Below are 23,256 nucleotides of genomic sequence, written 5' to 3'. Positions count from 1 at the left end.
TATCATTATTGCCAATAGTCCAATGAATTACAATCATACAAAGAGAGGTGGAGATGGTGACGGTTCACCGCGGTACAAGTTACAGATAAATCAACCTACGGTTTTTTCTCTTTTGCTGTTCTTGATTTTTTGAATGAGTCATATTTATTGACTACTAAGCTGGAGAGAAAATGACAATTTAGGACCTCTGTTTACCGAGTAATTTTACTGTCAAGAAAATATTTCCTTAGCAATTTTTTTTTATGGTTTTGGTTGTTCGAATTTAACAGTTTTAGCTTTATCTAATAAACCTTCGCTCAGTCTTAGGGATTTGGTCCAGTGGTAAAAGAGTGATATATATTGTGTGTGTTAAGCGCAAGAAATTTGAGTTGAGTCTTATAGTAGCCAAAAAAGCATCGAGTTCACCAATTAATGCACCTGCGTTCTACCCAATGTGCATCAAAGTGATTCATGTACAAAAAAAAAAGTGAATGAGAATTTACATTATCTAGTGTATCTCCTATTATTTGCAGGGCGCTCTTTTCTTGGTATGATTTTTTCCAAACTGCTTTGGTAGGTTATTTGAGTTGGGTCCCTTGGGATATGTTGTGTTTGGTAAAAGTAATGTTCAAACGGTTTTACAGCCAACTTAGACCAAGTCATACTCCCAAGAGTCAATGCTTGACTTTAATGTTACTACAAAGATATGAAAAGTCGACAATATTACTCCTGTCAAGTGCAAGTATTAGCAGTTTTAAAAGGACTGAATTTGCTCCCAAAAAATGCTCTCAGATCTCCACACAACTGTCATTTTGTTTGTCATTCTATGTTATCTCGATATGCCCATATCCCTTGGTCAAGATGACGAACAATACAGGAGTTGCGGTGAGCCGTTTCGCTGCGGCAGCATGGATATAGTTTACCCGTTTTGGGGAGGGAGTAAACCAGAGTATTGTGGTCATCCAAGTTTTGAGATCAAGTGCGAAAGTAACATCCCCAAAATTACTATTGAATCAACAAGATACCAAGTGATAGATATCAACACTCCTAATCGAATTGTAACTCTGGCTCGGGATGATTTACTGAGTAATATCTGTTTGGCTAATCCTAAGAATGCTTCCTTTGATTTAAACACTTTCAGCTATGTTTCGAGTGACCTGAATATTACCCTGTATTTGGGCTGCACCGTCCGCCCTGGCTCGCAATTACCAGCTTCGTCTCCAAATAGGTTTAATTGCAATAGCAATAGCAGTATATTTGGTATATATACGCTGATCAACGTTCCCTTCGACCTTAGCCTGGTAACATGCCAGAAAGAAATAATAGCTAGGGTCAATCAAACGAATGCTGTGGCATTAGCCAGTCCTACAGCTTCCGTGGTTTTTCTGAGAAACGCCATTGCTGGCGGGTTTTCAGTAAACTGGACGGCAACTACTGATTCAAAGTGCCAACAATGCGAGGTGTCAGGTGGAAGATGTGGATCCAATCCAGATTCTGGAGACTTTACTTGCCATTGTGAAAACGGTACTCCTTCAAACGACTGCAACAATGTACACAGAGACTTACCAGGTAATCTTTCCTCTACTAATCTTCATAATTTACCACTGCCAGAATCACTTGAAGACAAGTTGTAGGAGAAAGTATCTTGTCCCAACTTAGACTTCGAATAAAACAGCGAATTTCTACATATTCAAACGTATACCTTATGTATCTTAATTTAGTTACTATCACTCTTTTCATGGTGACTCTTCTGGATTCTGAATGAGTCATTCATCAAAATCTCTCTTTTTTTGTAAATTCTCTCGATCTGTAGTTTTTCCTTCATGAAACTGTGACACGGTTCGCTTGAGTTATTCATTCACGATAGTCCTTTGTCACATACTGCAGGTTCAGTAAAGATTCCGACAGCTGCAATAGGTAAAGCATCCCTGTGCATTCCCTCAATCTGCATTTGTACTTGATCTATTAACAATATCTATATGCAGTTGCCGCAGTTTGTATCGCAGTGCTGGCCATAATATCAGTTCCAATCATCTATTGCCTCAGAAGTCGGGGGTTATCCCGTAAGCAACTGATTTGCTGGAAGACTGAATCACAAAATCACAAAATTGAAGAATTTATGAGAAATTACGGTTCTCATGCTCCAAAGATGTACAGCTATTCGGATCTAAAGAAAATAACCGCCTCATTCAGCAATAAAATAGGAAAGGGGGGATTTGGTCAGGTATACAAAGGAAAACTACCTGATGGTCGTGCAGTAGCTGTAAAGGTCCTGACAGAAACTAATGGTGACGGAGAAGATTATATAAATGAGGTAGCCAGTATAAGCAGAACTTCCCATGTTAACATAGTAGGGCTTTTGGGATTTTGTTACCAAAGGAATAGGAGAGCCTTAATCTATGAGTATGTGTCCAACGGTTCACTGGACAAATTTCTTAACAGTGGACCATCTAGCACAACTTGTTCCTTGAAATGGACAACATTGTACAGTATCGCAGTTGGGACTGCTCGAGGTTTGGAATATTTACACCGAGGTTGCAACACAAGAATAGTCCACTTTGACATAAAACCTCACAACATTCTCTTGGACCAGGATTTCTGCCCCAAAATATCTGACTTTGGCCTCTCTAGATTGTGCGAGAAAAAGGAGAGCATTCTATCAATGTTAGGTGCCAGGGGAACGGCTGGATACATTGCTCCAGAAGTGTTCTCTAGAGCATTTGGGCACGTCTCTCACAAATCAGATGTCTACAGCTACGGCATGCTTGTTCTTGAGATGGTTGGAGTGAGAAACAACGTTAACATGAGCCAAACTAGTGAAGTATACTTTCCAAATTGGATCTATGAACATCTCGAGCTGGGGAAGGACCTAAGTCTACAAGGTATCATGAACGAAGAAGATGAAGAAGTAGCAAGGAAGATGATTTTAGTGGGCTTGTGGTGCATTCAGACCAAGCCATCAGATCGACCAGCTATAGAGAAGGCAGTTGAAATGCTGGAAGGAAGCCTTCAATCCCTACAAGTTCCACCAAAACCTGTCTTGAATTCTCCAACAAGATCCATCCCAGAGTCGCTTACATCAACATCCACAATGACCTCAGAAAGGAGGTTCATTTCTGGAGCTAATATCGCTTCCACATAAAAACAATTGATGCAAATTTGTTAATATATTATAACGAAAGTGTTGTCAATTTAGTGGGATTGTGGGAATATTATTTGATCACCACTGATTAGGTTTCAGACTATTAATGGGTTGATAAAATTATTGTTAATTGGTACCAAACAGAGAGCACATAAATTTCACATTTGTGGTGGCCTGACAAGTGACCAAACATTCTAACTCGTTTAAGTAATCTAGCTGTTGTCATACAATGCTTGTGCCTATGTAAAATACCCACCCCTAGCATCCAAATTATATATGTATCATCTCCTGCTATAAATGAGCAGGCACAACCTGACCACACTTTGATTTGATTAATTACACTAACACCTATGGTCGTAGCCTTGTGGTAAATGAAGGATAACGCCATAGGTGCACTACACTCTGGATCGTTGATCACAATGGTAACAACGAATCCTCCTGGAAACACCATGCTGCCTCAGAACCATCTTTTACTGCAGTGTGAGTTTGCCACTTCTCCGTAAAGCTAAAAAAGAACTTAATTTTAAAAGTCAGTGTGTGGTAAGAATAGGTCTTTGTATGCAATCTTCCATTGAGTAAACATAAAACATTTCTGCAGATGTTCAAACCTGGAATTGGCACAATATCACAAAGTTGCTGCAAGAGAGGAGGAACAGTGTCCTTAAAAATCAGCAGTGCAATTAACGTTTACCGACTCCGTGCTGTATGGAACAAATCCCTGTAGTATGTTCATCTTCTCCCTCCTCCAAATGTCTGTTTTATTGCTTTCAAGTATAGAGGTGGGCCTACTTAATGCTTCCACAGATATTTCCTGTAGTAGTCATGGGACTTGAGGTCTGAGTTCTGGAATTTAATCAAAATAATCTTAAACCTTACCAGATCATGCAACAAGTATCAGTCCTTTGAAATATGTCTATTATGTAATGTTAGCAATGTTACTCTAACAATCCATTGCATCTGCAGTCCACCACCATCCTGCCACACAAGATACAGATAAGTGAACTACACCACGGTTGAGAATTCGACTCTCCTAGTTCTACAGCTATTGAAAAACGTCAGAACTATTAAAACCTAAACTGAAGCACCCTGAGCTAGTTGACACATAATTTTTGCTGATCGAATGAGGGTGACAGGAAAACACAACAAGAGAAATGATTAATTCATTTATTGAATGACACACTTAATCCAGCAAAAATGCTACCAAGGGATAAATTAAGTAGAAAGTAGCAAATTCTTGAATATCTGGAGATTCTTTCAACACCGTGTAACTTTGCAGGCCAAAATGGTTCTATAGTAGTATTTTACAGAAGTCTCACTTCGTGAGCATCAAAACTTCCTAAGCATTCGTGCAAACCCCAGTGCATGACACACTAGTGCTGAGTCCCATGATGTGGAAGGATTTATCAACTCTCCGCTTTGTTAAGAAGATGCAGTCCTTGGCATCTTATCGTCTATTTGCATTATTTAACACATGGTCACATGACATGTAGTGTCAGCTTTAAATCTTGGTCTTCTGCTCATTTTTGGGATTCTAAAGCCACTGATATCATCGATCTCAGACTCTCCAGTACAAAAAGTTGGAAGCTTAACTGCCAAAACTCAAAAACCATATCTTAGCCTCGACAAGGGCATGACTTTTGGTAGAGCAACACTTCTTTAAGTCTAGATGCTGCTTAAACTTTTGCATTCTCATAATTAAGAAATTCAAACCTCCATATTTCAGAGCAGATTTTCCATATCCAAAATTAAGCTGAAACAATATGAGGCAGTTACATCTCTTACTTCAACCCAAAAAAATTATAAAGATATTATGAGGCAACTATTTTTGCAAGGTTTAGCCAATAAATTTATAGTGCTGCAAACCATCCGTCTAGAACTGAAGTAAAACAAAGCTAAAATATCATGATATTGACAGCATATTTTTATAGGTAAGAGAATAGGATACCTGAACTGTTCTGGTCTCATCAGGAGAATCACAAAGTTAATGTTTCTCCAAGTTGCACATTATCCCAAAAGTGAAATCCCAAGATGCTAGCTAAGTGAGTATTATGGGGAAATAAGGACTATTGCTTTGAGAGCCCTTGATTTATGACCTTAAACTCACCTAGCTAATGGGTGAATTCTCTTCGCGCTGATATAAGTAGACCATGTCAAGACAGAAATCAAGAGCAATAGTAGTTATGACTGCACCACAAGCTTTAGATCTCCCCCATTTGACCAATCTTTACTGTATATTCTACCTGCAAAAAACAACTATCTATCAAATTTCAGCTAATAAAACTGGATAAGATTCACTTGAGATGCCATTTCAAAGCCAAAGAAATAGTCACAACTAATTTTTAAAATGGAAGGCAAAAACAATCAGTAGAAAAAGAAAAACTTTAACAGAGACAGAAATTACCAATTTCAACTTAAGATCAGAGATTGCCTGCTCCGTTTGATTTGCATAAAACTTCAATGACTGAAAGAACAACATAACTCTGAGATCCACGATTTATAACAGTCACAAAACTGAAGGACTAAATAAATTAGCCTTAAGATGCAGAAGACTCACTCCAAGTCTCTGCATTTCCAGGGACCGACATAAAGCTTGTCTTTTGTTTAGAAGATTTTGAGGAACCAACTCTGGGCGTCTGTAGTTCTTTCCCCGATAAATTATTATTGCATGGCCTTCTTTAATTTTGTCAACAGAAATCAGTATTCCACCACTTTCTGTCTCCAGGAGCTTTGCAGTATGAATGACCTGAGAAAAGATTTTCTGCATTGTGATCACCTTAATAACTTCTCTGTGCTTCCAATGCTGATGGAGACCAGCTAAGACACCATCAAAAACACCACGTCTCCCTGAAGAGAAATTGAGAAAGTAGATTTGAGGTGACCAAGTGATCAGAAACTAGTTTTATCATAGAGCAGAACTGAAAACTTTCTCAATATTTTAAGATCCTAAAATTTTGAGCAATCAGTAGTTATCAGACAAAGGTATTGTTGTCGAATATTGGAATGAAATGGAGCTGAATAAAACAGAACTGATATGAAGGATTAATATAGTTGGCTCAACTAGCTCGGGTTGAAGCATTGTCATCCAGCCGTGAATAATATTGAGGAAAGCAGTTTGTTTATACAAGTCCAACTAGGGAATATGACAAATAATAGTTCACTTCTCTGTGGAACTATTTAAGATGTGTAATCATAACAGAAATTTCAGAATCCGGGTAGATAACAGACAATATATCTGTAGAAGACTCTCAAGTTTCGATTGCAACTCAGCTACAGTTATTATAGTTTGACCAAGAAAGAAAAGAGAGGAAAATAGCGCAAAAATTTGCTCACCAAGAACTAAACTCCTGTCCATCTTTAATCCTATCTGCCTAAGAGATCGTCTTTCTTCCTGTGTTAAGATTTCTTTATCGTCATCCTCTTTGGCAGGTCTCCAGGCAGCATTTAGCTTTCCCAGTGCTATAGATGATTTTTCAATCTTCTTCTTGAGCTGCATAATAGAGTAGGGTAGTGGTTCATTTGCTTCTTGAAACAATGAAAGTGAAAAATGAATAGCTGATATCTTACAATGTAAAGGCTGTCCTGTTGATTCCTCACTTCTTTTTCTAATCTTTCCTTTTCAGACATCAATTGAACTTCAACCTCAGATTTCTCCTTTCCAGGTTCTGCAATTGTCTGGAATTCTGATAAAGTCCCAACAATACTACTGCTCATTGATGCTTCCATAGTGATTGGAAGAGTTTCAATTGCTTTGAATCGTGCAACTTCTTCCTCAAGCTGACATCTTGTGAGCTCCACCTCCCTTTCAGCTACAAGTTTTGCAACTTGAGAAGGAAGAAAATCCTTGCCTCTGTATAGGATTATAAAGAACTTATTCCGCAATAAAAGGACTCCTCCTGTAAGATACTGCAAAAAAATAAAATAAAGAGTTGAGCATTTTATCAGAATCTTAAGGGCAAAGCCGTTGATCTAGCCAATCTGCCCAACCTTTTCTTTTATTTTGCTTCTAACACTGCTTAGAAGGCCCACTAGAGCACTATGGAAATTTTGTAGCTAAAAGAGGCTAGATTCTGTAGCTTGAATAACATTTCCACCAAACACCATCCAGACACTTGAGCTTTTTCCAGTTGTTAAAGCGTTTTCAACACCACACAATTGTTTACTATGATACACTCCCAACATTCATAATCTCAATGAAAATAGACTTCGCTGAAACATTCACACCAAGCTTCCTAAGCTCAACTCTGGCACCAGTGCCCTGACACATTCACCAACAAAGCTTTGAAACCATCTATATTAGCTGCTTAATTCCTCTTTTAATTTTGCAATTTCGGTAGGTAACTCAATCCTAAATTATTTCTGTTCTGCAAAAGAAGAACTAATAGCATAGGACAAGGCGCAATCATGGTAAGTTCTTGCCATAATCTGATGGGAAGAAATGACCCAGCACTTTTTCACCCAATTCATTGGGTTCTAGGCTGCATCCCTGGCGCACTAGTTAAAACTGATTATTATGTATGAATAGGAAGAACTGAGAACATTAGGAGGATACAAATGGGTATTGAAAGTGAGCAACTTTAAAATTGAAAAACTTAACGCCTCGCCAGACCCTGCTCTGCCCTACTTCCATTTCTAATTTCATAGAGAATCAAAATAGGGTTTCAGACTGAAGAATAGTACCTATTTTATTCTACTATCTACCACAATATAAAGACAAGATAGTTTATATGAAACAGAGGGCAGTAAGCAGCTCTTCTCCTCCCATTTTCTACTCTACTAAGATGCATAGAAATATAACTGATGCCATGTAACCATAGAACAAGCTAGCTAGCTATTAAGACAGACTCATCTATTGCTCAAGAAGTTGACTGCGATTAATTGAGAAAATATAAGGATGTTAAATACAAATTGCTTTGACAAAACTTACCTTTAACTCATTTGCCATTAGCTCATTGCTAGCATTTGGAATTCCCCACTTCAAAGCTATCTTTGCTATATGACATTTCTCCCACAACTTTACGAGTGCTGCTGCCAAGCCTTGCAGTTTTCTGTTTCTCCCTTCATGTCATGTCATGAAAAATAAACTATCTCAAACAGGACAAATATAGTCATAGAGTTGCACAAGGTGCATAAACAATTGCATCAAAATGGGTGCTCAAAACTTTCATCAAATGATCCACGATAAAAAATGTCAAATAAATACAATTAGCTAATTTATTATTCATGTGCAGCAAAGACCTAGCAACAGACGAGAGTCATGTATAGTGTTCTAGAGACAAGGGTGAATGGAGGGATCTGACTTGTTTCTCTTTAACCTCAAGAGGTGTAAAAGGTAGATCATTTTGATATATTTATCTATTATGTCCATGCAAATTTGACCATTTTAATTTCTAAGGCAATATGACCAGTTTAATTCCTCGGGGCAATTTGACCAAATTTTGGGGGGGAAACTGTGTTCAGGGAGTAAAACATAAACCAAATATAAACCTCTGAGAATTACATAAAAGCAATCCCAAGTCACAAACTCTTACATCAAGAATATGTAAGAATCAATATTTAAACAAGTCTTGGGTAAAGATGAATTTTGACCCTCATATGTGCAGACTGGAAAAAAGGAGTCCCTTACGACAAAAAACTTGCAAATGACAAGTACCGTCAAAGATCTGATTAAGATGTTCTGTCTTCTTTCACAAAAGGAACCCACTTTCCTAATTAGCTTAGGATGTTACATGTCCACTTTTTAAATGTCTAGACAGTCAAACTCAGAAGAAGCATATACCACTGTTAATGCACCACCTGGCAATTTTCCTTTCTTGACATGAACATAAATGGCATAATATCACACGTACAAACATCATACAACAAGCAAACTACAGTTACATAACAGGAATATTCTCAATAATAAATATGACTCAAGTCCAAATTATCAATCGAGACAGTACAGCAACCCATGATATACACAAGCAGGAAACATATGCAGAATAGAATTCCTGGAGCAATTCATCTACACAAGATATGATCATCAAGATGAGAAACCTACCAAGGACAAAATGAGTTGGCAAAGAACGAGCAAGTTTCCTTAATTGTGTAAGTTCATCATCTGTCAGCTTTGATCTTGAACGTGGTGGGCAAAGTCTAAATGGTGGCTTAAATCCAGGAACTACTTCAGGAAGTAAATCCGCATCCACAGGCAAAGGCTTTGGCCACCACCAATCAACATAACGAGGTCCTAAGTCATCCAATAATCTATTAGCTTCCCTCTCGTAAAGTGACTCATTCATTACTAGGCTATCCTCTTCTGAGTTTCCAACACTTATCATTTCATCTTCACTGCTCCCACTTAAGTTCAATGGTGAGAAAATACTTGTCTCTTCAATATTTTCAGTAAACGAAGGGTTCTGGTGACTACGTAAAAAATCATGCTGTAGCTCCTTTAGTTGTAAAGTATAGCTACATCCTCTATAAACAACCAGAGCATTTTGCTTCATCCAAACAACAAAGCCTCCAGTCTTCATCTGCAGTACAAAAGGAATAACACACAATTCTATCAAAAAGGACAGAAACTTAACCAAGTATCCTCTACACTTATGAGAAATAACTACTAGAAACCATGTTAGTATTATTTAGGAACAGTGAGCACTGGTTTATTAGATACAATAGAGAACTGAAACAACATAAAGAGGAGCATCCGACAGGACAACTTGTCCCGTCATGCTTAATATAAACAGTTAAAGCGGTTTCCCTGAAAAAGGAAACAGTTCCAACGCGAAGTTACCAACTTGTTCGATGGACTAGACTTGTTTGAGGATTCACAACTATGACCCCTTAAGCGAACAAATCATAAGAATTTTGTATACAGAAACTGATTGCATGAAGCAAGCACTTTTACCAGCATCCAAGACAACTAAAAATCAGTTCAGGTAGTCCCAAAACCAAAGCCCGAAATCACTTTCTTCTTTTCCTAGATTAAAAAAAAGACTCAACTCAATCAAAGAGGGACTAGAAGTATTTTAAAACACTAACGGTATTGACTTTGGTTTGATGTATAAGAGGAATTAGTCTCTTTAAGAGTACTGCATTACTAGATGACATTCGTAAACATGAGTATTCTTGACAGCGGATATTTGCTTGATAATGAAACCACACCGCAACTTAATACCATTATATATCTCAAACATACAAATATGTTATAGCAGGATCAGAAAACAAAATATAATAACGTCAGAAAATGAAAAGGTTCCTCTGCAAGTTCTTTTTACCCTACAAAGCACAAAATATAGAAAGCTTATTTACGGACATATGATCATAGATAATACGGTGTTTATAGAAAAACCTCGACAATGTCTCGAGCTCTGTCCATATTACGGCATAAAGGCAGGTCAAATTTGAGCATTGCAAGTTCATTATTCTTCCAAATAAATTGGATTTGATCAACAACAGTTCGGGTAACTCCTGCTTTCTTAACCTTCACCCACTTCTGAATCCTTGCAGCCTCACCCCTCAATCTCTCAAGCAACATTGCATCAAGATTCGACTCTGCAGTCCTGACAACTTTCTCCTTCTTCATTCTCCTATACACAATTCTCTCCTCACTCTCCCATGGCATTCTCGCCCCACTTTTTCTACTCCCTCTTCCTTCCCCTTCTCTTGATAAAACACCAAATTCCACTCCCTCGAGGCTTTCCACATTGTCCTCCTCCCCATATGGGTTTTTCTCCTCAATTTCATAACTCACATCTCCCCATCCAGATAAAGATCCTGGTGGGAACTGAAATTCAACCTTCACATCAGTTTCCACCTGTGTACATTCCCCAATTTGCGTTTCTTGGAGTTTATCAATTCCTTGATAAATCATCTTCATTGCTTTTTTACCTCTTCCTCCACTAACTTTACCAGAAAGTGCATCATTAGGGTTTTGGGTTTTCGCAAAATTGGTATCTTTCTTTTTTCTTGATTTGGATAAGTCCAAAACTTGATTAGGTTCAAGAAGAAGAGGACCCCTCATCCATGGAGCAGTAGGGCCTTTAATTCCTGAACTTGATGACCCATAATCTTGATTTTCAAATTCAAGATTGCATTGCTCCACTTTCTTGATGGGATTATTATTATCATTGGATTGAGAGGAAAAGGTGGTAAATTTAGAATTGAAAGATTTGGAAAAAAGAAGAGTTTTTTGGTTGATAAACGAATTGGCATGGTGACAACAGAGGGTATTCGAATTGGGAGCGACAAGTAAAGTAGCAGACATGGATATGTTGAATTCGCTAAGCTCTTACCAGTTTCCAAGTTTTATCAAGAAGAAAGACGAAACAACACAAAGCACTCTATTAAATAAACAAATACTCAACTGATTTTCTTGCTTCCCTCTCTCTTGATATTTCATAATTTTATATATTATAATATATAAAATCAATTTTATCCCGTGTATTTTATATTAAAATTTTATCTAGGTATCTGATATTAATATCATTCGTGTATTTATAGAGTCAATTTTCAAATAAAAAAGATTTTAAAATATTTTTAAACTATTTAAAAAAACTTAAATATACCTTTTATTTATCTATTACCCTATTTCAGGATCAAGTTAAAGAATCAAGCAACTTAATTTTGATGTATATGTTTCTTTCTTAAAAACCACATATCAGCAATCCGTGTCTCTGTCAATTTTTTAAGAGATGTTGTGGTGTTCTTGATGATCTGTGGTGCAAAGGGAGAAAGTAAACTCTCAATAATACTTTGTCCAAATATGTTAGCTAACCTTGTCATGTCATTTAAACCTTTTTTTAAAAAAAAATAATAGTGTTATTTAATTCATCAAACTCACTCAATTAAAATAATGATCTTGATATTTTCTAAAAAACCATATATTAGTTTATTAAAAAGAAATTTTCATACTTAAGATTCTTTTATCATAATTAATTTTTTTTATGCTATGAAGAATAGTTTTTAAAAACTTACTATAATGTCATCAATTTTGAATAACACATATATTCAAAAATATTAATATATGAATCACTTTTGAATATCAACTTATATCAATAAATCATATATTATATAATCAAATAATAATATTAAAAGTCAATTAATTATGAAGAAATAATTAATTAGATGCTTTGAAATCATATATACTTACAAATATTATTGATTTATTATACAATTTATGATCAATTGATGTAAGTTAACATTGATGGGTGATTTATATATTAATATTATTTTTAATGCATGTTTTTATAAGTATTTAAAATTGATGATATATTATTATTATTATTTAAATATGACTTACAAATACCAAAATTCATGTTCTTATAACGTCGGAATTTTTTTTTCATTAATTTGAATAATATGAGTAGACAAGTTTTGATGATCCAATAAAACCGATCAAACATCATTGTGCTTCTAATATTAAAACCCAAGAAATTACATGGTTCCCTAACATATAATATTTGTGGTGAGAAAATGACCAAAATGGTCCTTTTAGTATGGATAATGCTTTATTTTGATCATCAATATATTTTATTTGAATGAAATAGTTTTTAATGTATAAGAAATGTGTTTATTTTAGTCCTTAATGTATTCACTTTATTGAAATGGTTCTCATAAAATGTATTTACTATATGCTATAAAGAACCATCTCAATCGAATGAAATACATTGATGACTAAAATGGACATATTTCTTAATATTTCAATCAAATAAAATATATCAAGGACCAAAATGGTTTTACATGGCATTTTTTTGTCATATGTGGTGTTCAACATGTATCATGTCACATAGGATTTATGTGTCTACTTATTCAAGTTTATACAAATTTAAATGTTTATTTGTGCATATCCAAAGTTGAAAGACTTAAAGGTAAATTGAGACTGAGTTAAAAGACGCATTTGTGTATTATGCCTTTTTTTTCTCTTACTTATGTACGATAGATGCACTATATCGTTAACTAATATCTCTCGTAAATTCAAATAACTTCACAAATTGTCTTATTGCTTATAATTAAACACAAGGAAGAAAAGATAATCAACTGTTTTCAGTCATTACATTTTCTTGTCATCCTGTTCATCAACAGGATGACTAAGAGTTCCAAACATCCAGTCCATCCATATTGTGTAATGACCATAATTATGTCGATATGTTGTATGATGAATTGTGTGATAGCCAGCACCCATTACAGGCCACACCTTCCCATGTATGCAGTCATAAATATTAGCAGTCCATAACGTATCAATGAACAAGAGCCCTATGTGTGTAGCGAAATGCATTGGCACAATGAATAGAGCTACGACGTGTGGCATCACCTCCGGTATCAGTATGAAAACTTGCAGAAAAATAAGTTTCCTATGGATTTTCTTATAAGAGCTTACCAGCAAACGGTGAAAGTGTGTTTTGCTTGTCGTAGATATAAAGAGTAGAATACAGATATTTACGTTTTATGTCATGCATTAATCTATGCATCCAATAGATTCCAAACTCAATTATTACAAGATAAATAGATGTATTGATGAAGTAGGTAACATCACTTATTCTTGCAAAACATTTATTCCATCCATTTTCAATTAAGTACTTAGAAAATGATGGAAGTACACAGTACCAATTAGGCATAGCTTTCATGGCAACTGATATCTGCAACACCATTGCTTGCTTTGATAGTATGGCCTCATCTGCAATCAAAATGTTCATCGGCCCGAAAATTGACATATATGAGCTAAATTTTTAACTGATAGCATAGATGAGTAATTTCTCAAACTTATGATTGCATATTTGAGCATTATTTAACAGACCTTTCAAGTGATAGACGTAGAAAGAGCAAAGGGAAGTGGAGATGAAGTAAATTAGAAGAGCGCCAATGTAGTTACGGAGCCATCCTTGAAGCAAGTGAGGAAGTGGTCCCCACCATGATTCCGGCAACAGTGTACCTAAAACGAGACGATTGTAAAACGATGTCTCCTCCACAAACACCTTCAAGTAATCCTCCATCTCCGACGGTATGATCGGGAAAAGAGAAAAATGTCAGGGCCGGATTGCGTTTTACCAAGCTCCGGCAGTGATGCTCCGCCGGAAGAAGAGGAACTTTGGAGAGAGAGCGAGTGAGAAGAAATGGGTGTGGGTCTACGGCGATTTCACAATATGTGCTGGCACTATTTTATAATGAAAATGGATTACTATTTTTGTCTTCATTTTATTTTTAATATTAATTAGTATTTGTTCTCTAAATTATTTTTGAGAACCTAAAAATATTAATTGTTGGAAATAGTATCATATTACTCCCTCCGTCCACTTTTACTTGTTATGAATTTTTTTTAGTCAAAGGATAAGAGTTTTGACTACCATTATAATATGTATTTTTTATCATATTGTTATATAAAAATTGCAATTTAGAGAAATTTTCGTATAATTTTTTAATATCTATTTTTCTAAAAAAAATATCAAATTAATATAATCTTTGAAATTTAATCAAATTTACTTTTAGAAAGCAACATAACAACTAAAATGAATGGAAGGAGTTATTTTTTTCAAATTACAAATATAACTTTGGTTATGTTATTAATTGTTGACAAAACTGAATAATCAAATTTAAAAAAAAAATCAAATTGAATAAAGGAAAATCAAACCAAATCAATTTTTTTTATTTGATTCTTAAAATTTTGGTTAATAATTAAAATTTCATGTCACTAAATTTTAATGAAAAAATAATTAAATAAATTGAATGACTTTCTGTGCAAAGGAGTCTTAGTTGAGTGACTTTTGAATTGAAAATGAAAATTGAGTGACTTTATGTGCAAAGAAGTCATAGTTGAGTGACTTTTGAGTTGAAAAAGAAAGTTTAGCAACTTTCTGTGAAAACAATTGATAGTTGAGTGACCATCAAAGTTATTAACTCTTAGTTTCTCTCAATTAGGAATGTTATTAGGTTTGGCAATGGAGTTGTACTAAATGAAATAGAACATGACAATTTATCTTTTTCCATCAAAAAATTGTTTTTCAATATCTTGCCTCATATTATTTAATTTGTAAAATTTTAAATTTTGTTAAAACCTTAAATTGAATTCATGTTAACATACTTCATTAATCTGGCTGCGATTGAGAGTTAACTTGCATTTAATATGTGAGGTTCAGATTAAAGTTGAAAGCACATTTAGTCATAGTCATAACACGTGTTTTCCTTATTATTTTTTTTAAACAAGAAACTTAATTTAGATTTAAAATAATTTAGTTTGAGATCGCATGTTAATTTTTTAAGATTATACATTAAATGTAATTTCTTTTTGAACAACTATACCACATACACATATATATATATATATATACATAATTAATTTACTTTTAATATATATTATAAATTTAACATAATATTATAATATATTGCTATAATCAATAATAAATAAAAGTATCACTAAAATTAATATGTTTATTAAAATATGCCATTAAAGAACTTGTTCAAAACCAAATGTGACCTGGTCAAAAAAAAAAATATATATAGGCAAAAATACAAAATCATGAAAAAATTTATCATGTATAAGGCATGTAAGTCTTATTTGCTTGATAAATAGACTGGAACCATCTGCCAAGTGACAAAGGGGCAGCTATGGAGTCCTTTCGGTCTTTATTTTTTTTTTACACTTATTTTAATATATATTTTATTTATTCTTTTAGATATTTTTTAATTAATCTAATTAACTTTGCTTTTTCTTTTGTATTTTTTGTTTTACACCCATTTCAATATATTTTTTTTATTTTTTAAATGTTTTCCTTAACTAATCTAATTAGTTTATGTTTTCTTTTTTCTCTTTTGTTTTACAATTATTTCAATATATTTTTAGTTTCCATTTTTTTAAAATGTTTTTTTCATTCTTAACTAATCTATTTAATTTGTGTTTTTTCTTTTTTATGTGGTGAATTTTGATTTAATTGTTTTATGATCATTGTATACGTTTTTATTTATTATGATAATTCTTTGTTATACTTTGTTATTTATTCACATTTTAATAAATAGTTATTTGTATTTAATTTTTCGTTTATAAAATCAATGTACAAGTAAAAAAAATTTCTACTCTAACAATTATTTTTATCAAAGGTGTAAATTAAATTTGTAAAGTCGCAATTTTTTTTAAGAAATAAATTAATGAAATTATTATTTTAATTTATAATTTTCTAAGAAACGTATTAGAAAAGTAGATGAATAAATCTATTAAATTTCACTTAACTTGAATTTCAAGAATAAGAAATATCGTATAAATTAATGAAAAGTTTTATATGTGTATATATAGGTATAATAGTTTCATTAACCCTATATGGGCTATTAATTACAGCAAGATTTTCGAAATGAGCTAACTTACCGTAGTAAGTTTAACTAGTCTAGGATTAGCCTGGAACATTGCTTTGCCAAAATATCTGTTAAGTAGGTGTTTATTAAAATATTTTTCTAACCTTCCATGAATAAAATTATTAAAAGTATGCAAGTTTAAAATTTCAAACAATAGTTAAAAGTTAAATCAAATAAAATAATAAAAAGTAAGAGAGAGGGGGAAAACGTCATAAAGATAGAGGAAAAAAAAAAGAATTTTGGGCCACTTTTTAAATCAATTATCCATTTTTAGAATAAATGGAGTCTCGTACAAATCTTGTTTATCACATCATATCTGTGTCTCATTCATAATTTTAAAAAAATAATAATAAGGAGAGATACTTTAAATACTTTTTAGATTTGTTTCAATAGTTACAAATATAGTATTATTTAAATTGTAAAAGTTTAACTTTTGGTAGACCCTTTATTTGAATTCATGTTATCATGCTATCTACTATTCGGGGTAATTTAATGGTGTTAAAAAATAAATATGTGTGTTGCTCTTTTAAATTTAAGGAGTCTTATTTTTAAGGAAAAATTGTATATAATAGTAAATTAATAACCTAAATTAAATGGAATAGCTAAGGTTTGATTTAATTGTGCTCCACAGCAAACATTAGCTAAAATTTGTCAGCTTCTCTCTCCCAAAAATCTCGTTCGCCACTCTCCATTCTCGCTCGCCTCTCTCGCTTTATACACAGAAGTGTATAATTATGTTTCTGTTTTTTATAAAGCGAGAGAAAATTGTATATACAATATATAAAAGTTATTAACAATTTTTAAGGCGCGTTTAATTTTTACTTTAGACGACCACTAATATGTTTGAGCCGTTTCTGCTACTGTGGAAAGCCGGTTAGCAATAATTTGGGTAATTTGTATAGAAATAGAAATATGAATGTCCTGCTTTATTTTCAGTTTTTTAAATCATTTTCCGTTTAAAATTCAACTATGATTCAGTTACTATAAGAATGTGTTTAAAAAGGATGAGCACAGAGCACCTAATGGTAATCTTCATATCCTTTTTCGTAAGATTGAAGAGAGTTGATATGTACTAATTATGCCCTGTTATATGTTTATTTCATGTCAAATAGAAGGAAGTATCAATTTAGATTTCTTATAATTATGCTGCCACTGATTAATTGTTTGGTTGGTTTAGTTGAGAGGAATGGTTCGTTTTAATCCTAAAAATAGTTGAAGAACATTTCGTTGTTTCCTTTCACTTTTCAGCACTTTATTTCCTCGTTTCGTTTTAAGTTCAATGATATTATTATTTGGATAAAATTACGCGATTAAGTAAATTTATAATTTAATTACTCATCATAGTTATAGAATTATATACATATAGCTCGCCTCGCTCCTACCTCTCCCAACCTCACTTGTCCCTCTCCTCCTTCTCCCAATCTCTCTTGCCATATATACAAATATATATATGTATAATATACTAGTCCGAAGCCTAAAGGGTAAAAAAAATTAACAAAAATTCTAAATCGGTATATGAAATTTCTTTTTAACCAAACGGGCAGTAGCGATTTTGTCTATTGGAAAAAGCAAAATCGCTGCTATAGCAGCGATTTTGTTAAATTTGATTTTTTTTAAATTATAACAAAATCGCTCCCTCGGGAGCGATTTTCAATTTTCAAATTTTTTTTTTAACTTTTTTAAGTAAGTCACTGCTTATGCAGCGACATACCCTTAAATTATTATTATTTTTTACTTTTTGTTTCTTTTATTTGAAAAATGTTTAAATAAAAAAAATTATTTTAAAATTAAATTGCTGCGATTTTTTTTTTAATTTTTAAAAATTAAATCACTAAAAAAAATTGATTCTTAAAATCACTGCCTTGGCAGCGATTAAGTTTTTTTAAAAAAATTAAAAATTTTCATTAAAAATCACTGCCTTGGCAGCTATTTGATTTACAAAAAAAAAATTGATTTATAACTTTTTTTATTAAAAAAAAGCAAAAAATATTAATTAAAAAAAAATTATACATAAGTCGCTGCCTTACCAGCGACATATAAAAGAAAGTATTAAAAAAAAATTATTTTGAAAATCACTCCCTCGGGAGCGATTTTGTTATAATTTTTTTTTTAAAAAAAAAAGCAAATTTAACAAATCGCTGCTATAGCAACGATTTTGCTTTTTTCAGTGGACAAAATCGCTACTTCGCGAGCGATATTTCCCTTTTGATTAAAAAGAAATTTCATATACCGTTTTGGAATTTTTATTAACATTTTTTACCTTTTAGGCTCCGGACTCTATAATATACAATTATCGAACCAATATAATATACAATTTACCTTTCTCCCACTCTTTTCTCCCTCTCTCTTGTCTAGTCTCGCTCGCCTCTCTCCCCATATAATATATAGCTACGAATTGTAATTAACAAACTATAACTATGATAAAAAATTAGACTATTTTTGAGTGACTATATGTGAAAGTTTTCCGTCTTTGAAGTTGGTTTACAAGTTCAACTTAGATTTGTTATGTGATGGGTTAAATGGTTGTTCATATATTTCCTTGTTTTGAATACTAATTTGTCTTCTTTTACCTTTCTATGCATATACAACTGCAATGAATCCGGTTGGACTCTCCCTCTATTCCCTGCATATGCTCTGTTGGGCTGGAAGATCAACACGCCCTTGTTTGATGTTTCGAGTCAACCTCCATCAAGTTGTTAAAAGGTAAGCTTAATATTATTGGGATTAAAACCAAAGAGACTAGTTGCTCAAGAGAGCTGAAAATGACCAACGTTTTGGGTCCAAACCCAACTAAACTATCCCTGGAGCAGGGTGATAGCAGCAGCCCCAAAGGGCTAAGAAATAACATTTTTTCTATCCACCATAACATGGTGACAATGTGATTCACATTTAGCTTTCGTTATATGATTACCTCAAAGGACTCCGGCATAAAGTTAGAAACTGAAATTTTCTTCCCCACAGATTTTATTGCTTATTATTAAATATATAGGGGAAGAAAAGACAATAAAAGCAAATTGTTTTCACATAAACTACTACATCAAAATTTACATCCACCAACGATGGAAACACGAGATAAATTGCTGGGACAATGAACAATAAGGAACATCCTTGAGTGCAAATCATGCACATTACATTTTCTTGGCATCCTCTTCAACGGGATCACGAAGAGTTCCAAACATCCAGTCCATCCATATTGTGTAATGACCATAATTATGGCGGTATGTTGTATGGTGAATGGTATGATAACCGGCACCCATTACAGGCCACACCTTACCATGTATGCAGTCATGAATATTAGCCGTCCATAAGGCTTCCACGAATATGAGCACTATGTGTGTAGTGAAATGCATTGGCACCAAGAAAAGAGCTACAACGTGTGGCACTGCCTGCAGTATTCCATCCAATGGGTGGAATGCCAATCCTGAATAACAGAACATGTTTAGCAATTAGCTTGAAAATGTACCAGATAAAACATAAAAGAAGCCATGACTCTCAAGAGGTCAAATTAGCTTCGATAGAGCATCAGAAATTACAACACACAACTAACCATAAAATTAACTGCTTAATATTTTTCTTTCCTCAATCCTGTAACAAGTTCTAGTTTCCAACAAAAGGAAAGGAGAAAATAACAACAAAACGGTTATCAAACGCTACTCCACTCTTTTCAACTAAACTGGATTTTGGCACACAGAAACAATTAAAAGGCAAGAGACGAAATTCCAATGTGTTCAGTTATTCCCTAGTCTAACCAAATACCTAAGTCAACACTCGACTCTCCTGACCACGAAACGAAATGATGCACCGACTGAAGACATGAATGTTAAAATACACATATTAATTTAATGTCCTCGTGACTAGCTTTTCAACGTTTTTAGTCATCACAAAGGAAACACTCACTTATGTTGCTCGGACTCTTCAAAAATGTCAAGGGGTTGCGTGTCGGATTAGCCAAAAGTAGTGTATTTTTGAAGAATCCGAGAATCAAAAGTGAAGAATCCGCGCAACTAAGACGCTCACTAATTCAACAAACTATCAATAAAGTATCACAGAGACACCTAATGGCTCCACGAGCTAGAAGTTGTTTTCAGAAATAAGCACCAATATGGTATGAGTAGACTTAAGAGCTTACCAGCAAATGGGGAAAGTGTGTTTTGCTTGTTGTAAATATGATGTGTAGCATGCAGATATTTATACAGAGGTTTTATGTCATGCAATAACTTGTGCATCCAGTAGATTCCAAACTCCACTATTACAAGATAAATAGCCGCATTGATGATGTAGGTAGGCCATCCAACATCACTTATTCTCGCAAAACATTTGGTCCATCCGTTTTCAATCATGTACTCAGAAAGTGATGGAAGGGCACAGTACCACGGCATAGCTTTCATAGCAACTGATATTTGCAACAGCATTGCTTGCTTTGATGGTATGGCATCTGCAATCAAACTGTTCATCAGCCCATATATAATTTCCTCTTTTTAACCAAACGGGAGAAAATACAAAACATTAATTACTCTTTATCTTTATCGAATCGTAAAAACCTAGAATTGTTAAATTCATCTGAGGTATTGACATCCCTAGTTTGAACTAACGGGACCACAAATATACACAAGGAGGTGGCCTACTGTCAATCAGGTGGGTTGAGTAAGAATAACGTCTCAGGTTCAAATACCAACAGAGACAAAACACTAGGTGATTTCTTCTCGTATTTTCTAGTCAGAGTTACTGATACATGATAGTTTCAGATCCACAGTAATTGCTCTACATATCAATACACTATAAAATGGGAATATGCTTCTTACTCTTTACCTACTTCAAATACAGTAGCACCCAAAAAATGCCAAAATATTCAAATCAAAAGAGTGAATATTCAGAATCCAACCTTCACAAGCGTTACTAAAACAGTCAACGTAATTCATTAACTTGAAAATTTCCAATAATGCAAAGAAATCATCTATACACAAAAAATAAATAAATAAAAAAACTTTCACGGGAGAAAAAGGGAAAAAAGAAATCAATACCTTTGGGAATATAGACATTGCGTTTCAAGTGATAAATATAGAAGCACCAGAGGAAACCGGAGATGAAGTAAAGTAAAACACCGCCAATGTAGTTACGGAGCCATCCTTGAAGCATATGAGGAAGTGGTCCCCACCATGATTCCGGCAAGAATGTACCCAAAACCAGACGGTTGTAAAACGATGTCTCCTCCACGAATAGCTTCAAGTAATCCTCCATCTCCGACGGTATACTAGGTAAAAGAGAAATATGTCCGTCTCGGGTCGAATTTTTACCAGACTCCGGCGGCGATGGTCCGCCGGAAAAGGAGGAACTATGGAGTGAAGATAGAGAGGAAAACAAAGAGGGGCTAGTGCGGTAACACAATATATGCATGTGTGGCAGGCTGTATTTAATGAAAATTGATTCCATTTTGGACTACTACTCCCACGTGTTGTGTGGTGAGCTAAACTGGCAAAAGATTCTAATAAGATCGTTCGTTTGATTTTATTTGTTTAATATTTTTAAAAATATGATAGATTTCACATTTTATTTTTATCATTCAATCACTTTTTTTTTAGAGTAATATTTCATACATTTATTAATAATTATGTAATAATAAATCGAGAAAATATTACTGATAACAATAATATATTTAATATAATCTTATCATGCTTTATTAATTTTAATCCTTAGTTTGAATTCACCTTGTCATGTTTCATTAATCTAGATACTATTGAAAATCGAGTAGATATATATAAAAAAGTTAGACACAAAATTAACTTTGATATTAGCTAAAATTGTGATATGTATACATCTAACATTAAGCTATTAAGTGATTTTCATAAACAAATGTATCAAACTTTTAAGAAAATATAAACAGTTATGGAATTTAAGCAATAACTTATGTCCATTTTACTAAAACGATATAACTAGATGAAAGTTTGTTTGTGTTATTCCTTTAAACTTGTGTTGAACTAACCAGCCACTTGTTGCAGTATATTGATGTCACAATAATTAATTTTGAAGGGGGGAAACTCGACTACATTAAAAAAATTCAAAAATTAAAATTTTGTCTGTTTTATTATATGGTTATTATGGCCTTCATAAGTTTGGCTTGTTCTACTTTGTCTTTTTTTTTTTTTTTTGTTGGTTTTATTATCATCTCTATGATTAATCATTATGTGGTCTTTCTCCTTTCCCCTCTGTTAATGCACATTCGTTCTATGGAAATAGTATCAAAGAGATTATAGTTTGAGCTTTAATGTAATATATATTATGAGATTTAGTTTAGCAATCTATCATATCAGTCTAATGAAACAATATTTCAACATTCACAAAATATTAAATAGTGCATACATCATTATTTTGTAGATTCAATTTACAAAATTAAATTAAATATATTATATGATATTAATTTTCATATTTCTCATGTTACCTATGCTATGGATCTAAACCTTCTTATCAAGAAATATCTATTATTTTGCGAAGATTGAAACTAGCTGGCCGGCCAAAGAGAATTTATTTATTTATTTATTTATTTGGCTGAGGGGCTATAAAATCACTCTCTCCGTTGTTATTTTCCTCGTGGTCCTTTGTTTTTTAGCCTAAATAGACATTTCATGCCGCTACTTGAAATGTTAGGTAGTTCTACTCGTATAGTTGTTAGGATCGAATTCACACACACTTGATAAATGAAAAATATAAGAATTTTTGAGAGAGAGATGAGAGATCTAGAGAGAGAAATTAATAGTTCGTGGTAATATCCGTGAATAAACTTCCACGGCGGTGAAGTATATATTAATAATTCAGAGTATATT

The 23,256-nt window shown here is 33.5% G+C and overlaps 3 protein-coding genes across 7 annotated transcripts; 1 reads left to right on the top strand and 2 right to left on the bottom strand.

Moving 5' to 3' along the window:
- Positions 1–365: 365 nt before the first annotated feature.
- Positions 366–3,262, top strand: LOC101263961 (LEAF RUST 10 DISEASE-RESISTANCE LOCUS RECEPTOR-LIKE PROTEIN KINASE-like 2.1). Its single transcript, XM_004232293.5, has 3 exons — positions 366–1,548; positions 1,867–1,896; positions 1,965–3,262. Exons 1-3 carry the CDS (start codon positions 762–764, stop codon positions 3,119–3,121), a joined length of 1,974 nt encoding a protein of 657 aa, XP_004232341.1. The 5' UTR covers positions 366–761; the 3' UTR covers positions 3,122–3,262.
- On the bottom strand, positions 3,233–11,566 carry LOC101254358 (chloroplastic group IIA intron splicing facilitator CRS1, chloroplastic). Of its 5 annotated transcripts, none has more exons than XM_010318019.4 (11): positions 10,452–11,566; positions 9,159–9,633; positions 8,046–8,176; positions 6,686–7,024; positions 6,452–6,608; positions 5,676–5,965; positions 5,523–5,582; positions 5,067–5,361; positions 3,998–4,096; positions 3,730–3,932; positions 3,233–3,637 (listed from the first exon to the last, which is right to left on the bottom strand). In XM_010318019.4, the coding sequence occupies exons 1-8, from the start codon at positions 11,364–11,366 to the stop codon at positions 5,320–5,322; spliced, it is 2,409 nt and encodes an 802-aa protein (XP_010316321.1). In that variant the 5' UTR covers positions 11,367–11,566; the 3' UTR covers positions 3,233–3,637; positions 3,730–3,932; positions 3,998–4,096; positions 5,067–5,319. The 5 variants fall into 5 exon arrangements, with proteins under 5 accessions (XP_010316321.1, XP_010316322.1, XP_025885325.1 ...); XM_010318020.4 differs by having other exon boundaries at positions 3,233–3,626; XM_026029540.2 differs by having other exon boundaries at positions 3,233–3,626; positions 5,226–5,361.
- Positions 11,567–19,371: 7,805 nt separating this feature from the next.
- Positions 19,372–21,821, bottom strand: C5-SD (delta(7)-sterol-C5(6)-desaturase). The gene is given in 3 exon segments (NM_001365972.1): positions 19,372–19,859; positions 20,568–20,873; positions 21,460–21,821. Coding segments are annotated over 3 exon segments (816 nt in total). The 5' UTR covers positions 21,677–21,821; the 3' UTR covers positions 19,372–19,566.
- Positions 21,822–23,256: the final 1,435 nt, after the last annotated feature.

The sequence above is a fragment of the Solanum lycopersicum genome, chromosome 2 (assembly GCF_036512215.1).
Source record: "Solanum lycopersicum chromosome 2, SLM_r2.1".
Taxonomy (NCBI): Eukaryota; Viridiplantae; Streptophyta; class Magnoliopsida; order Solanales; family Solanaceae; genus Solanum; species Solanum lycopersicum.
This window is presented reverse-complemented; position numbering and strand designations above follow the sequence as displayed.

What these genes read in the sequence shown, in the direction of transcription:
- LOC101254358 (XM_069294531.1), bottom strand. Translation starts at nt 11,366, where the DNA reads ATGTCTGCTACTTTACTTGTCGCTCCCAATTCGAATACCCTCTGTTGT. An exon ending in GGACAGGAGTTTAGTTCTTG is followed by an intron (nt 5,966 to 6,451) that starts GTGAGCAAATTT and finishes ATTTCTCTTCAG; the next exon opens with GGAGACGTGGTGTTTTTGAT. An exon ending in CTGATCTTAAGTTGAAATTG is followed by an intron (nt 5,362 to 5,522) that starts GTAATTTCTGTC and finishes TGTTTTTTGCAG; the next exon opens with GTAGAATATACAGTAAAGAT.
- LOC101263961 (XM_004232293.5), top strand. Translation starts at nt 762, where the DNA reads ATGCTCTCAGATCTCCACACAACTGTCATTTTGTTTGTCATTCTATGT. An exon ending in TGTACACAGAGACTTACCAG is followed by an intron (nt 1,549 to 1,866) that starts GTAATCTTTCCT and finishes CACATACTGCAG; the next exon opens with GTTCAGTAAAGATTCCGACA. An exon ending in GATTCCGACAGCTGCAATAG is followed by an intron (nt 1,897 to 1,964) that starts GTAAAGCATCCC and finishes ATCTATATGCAG; the next exon opens with TTGCCGCAGTTTGTATCGCA.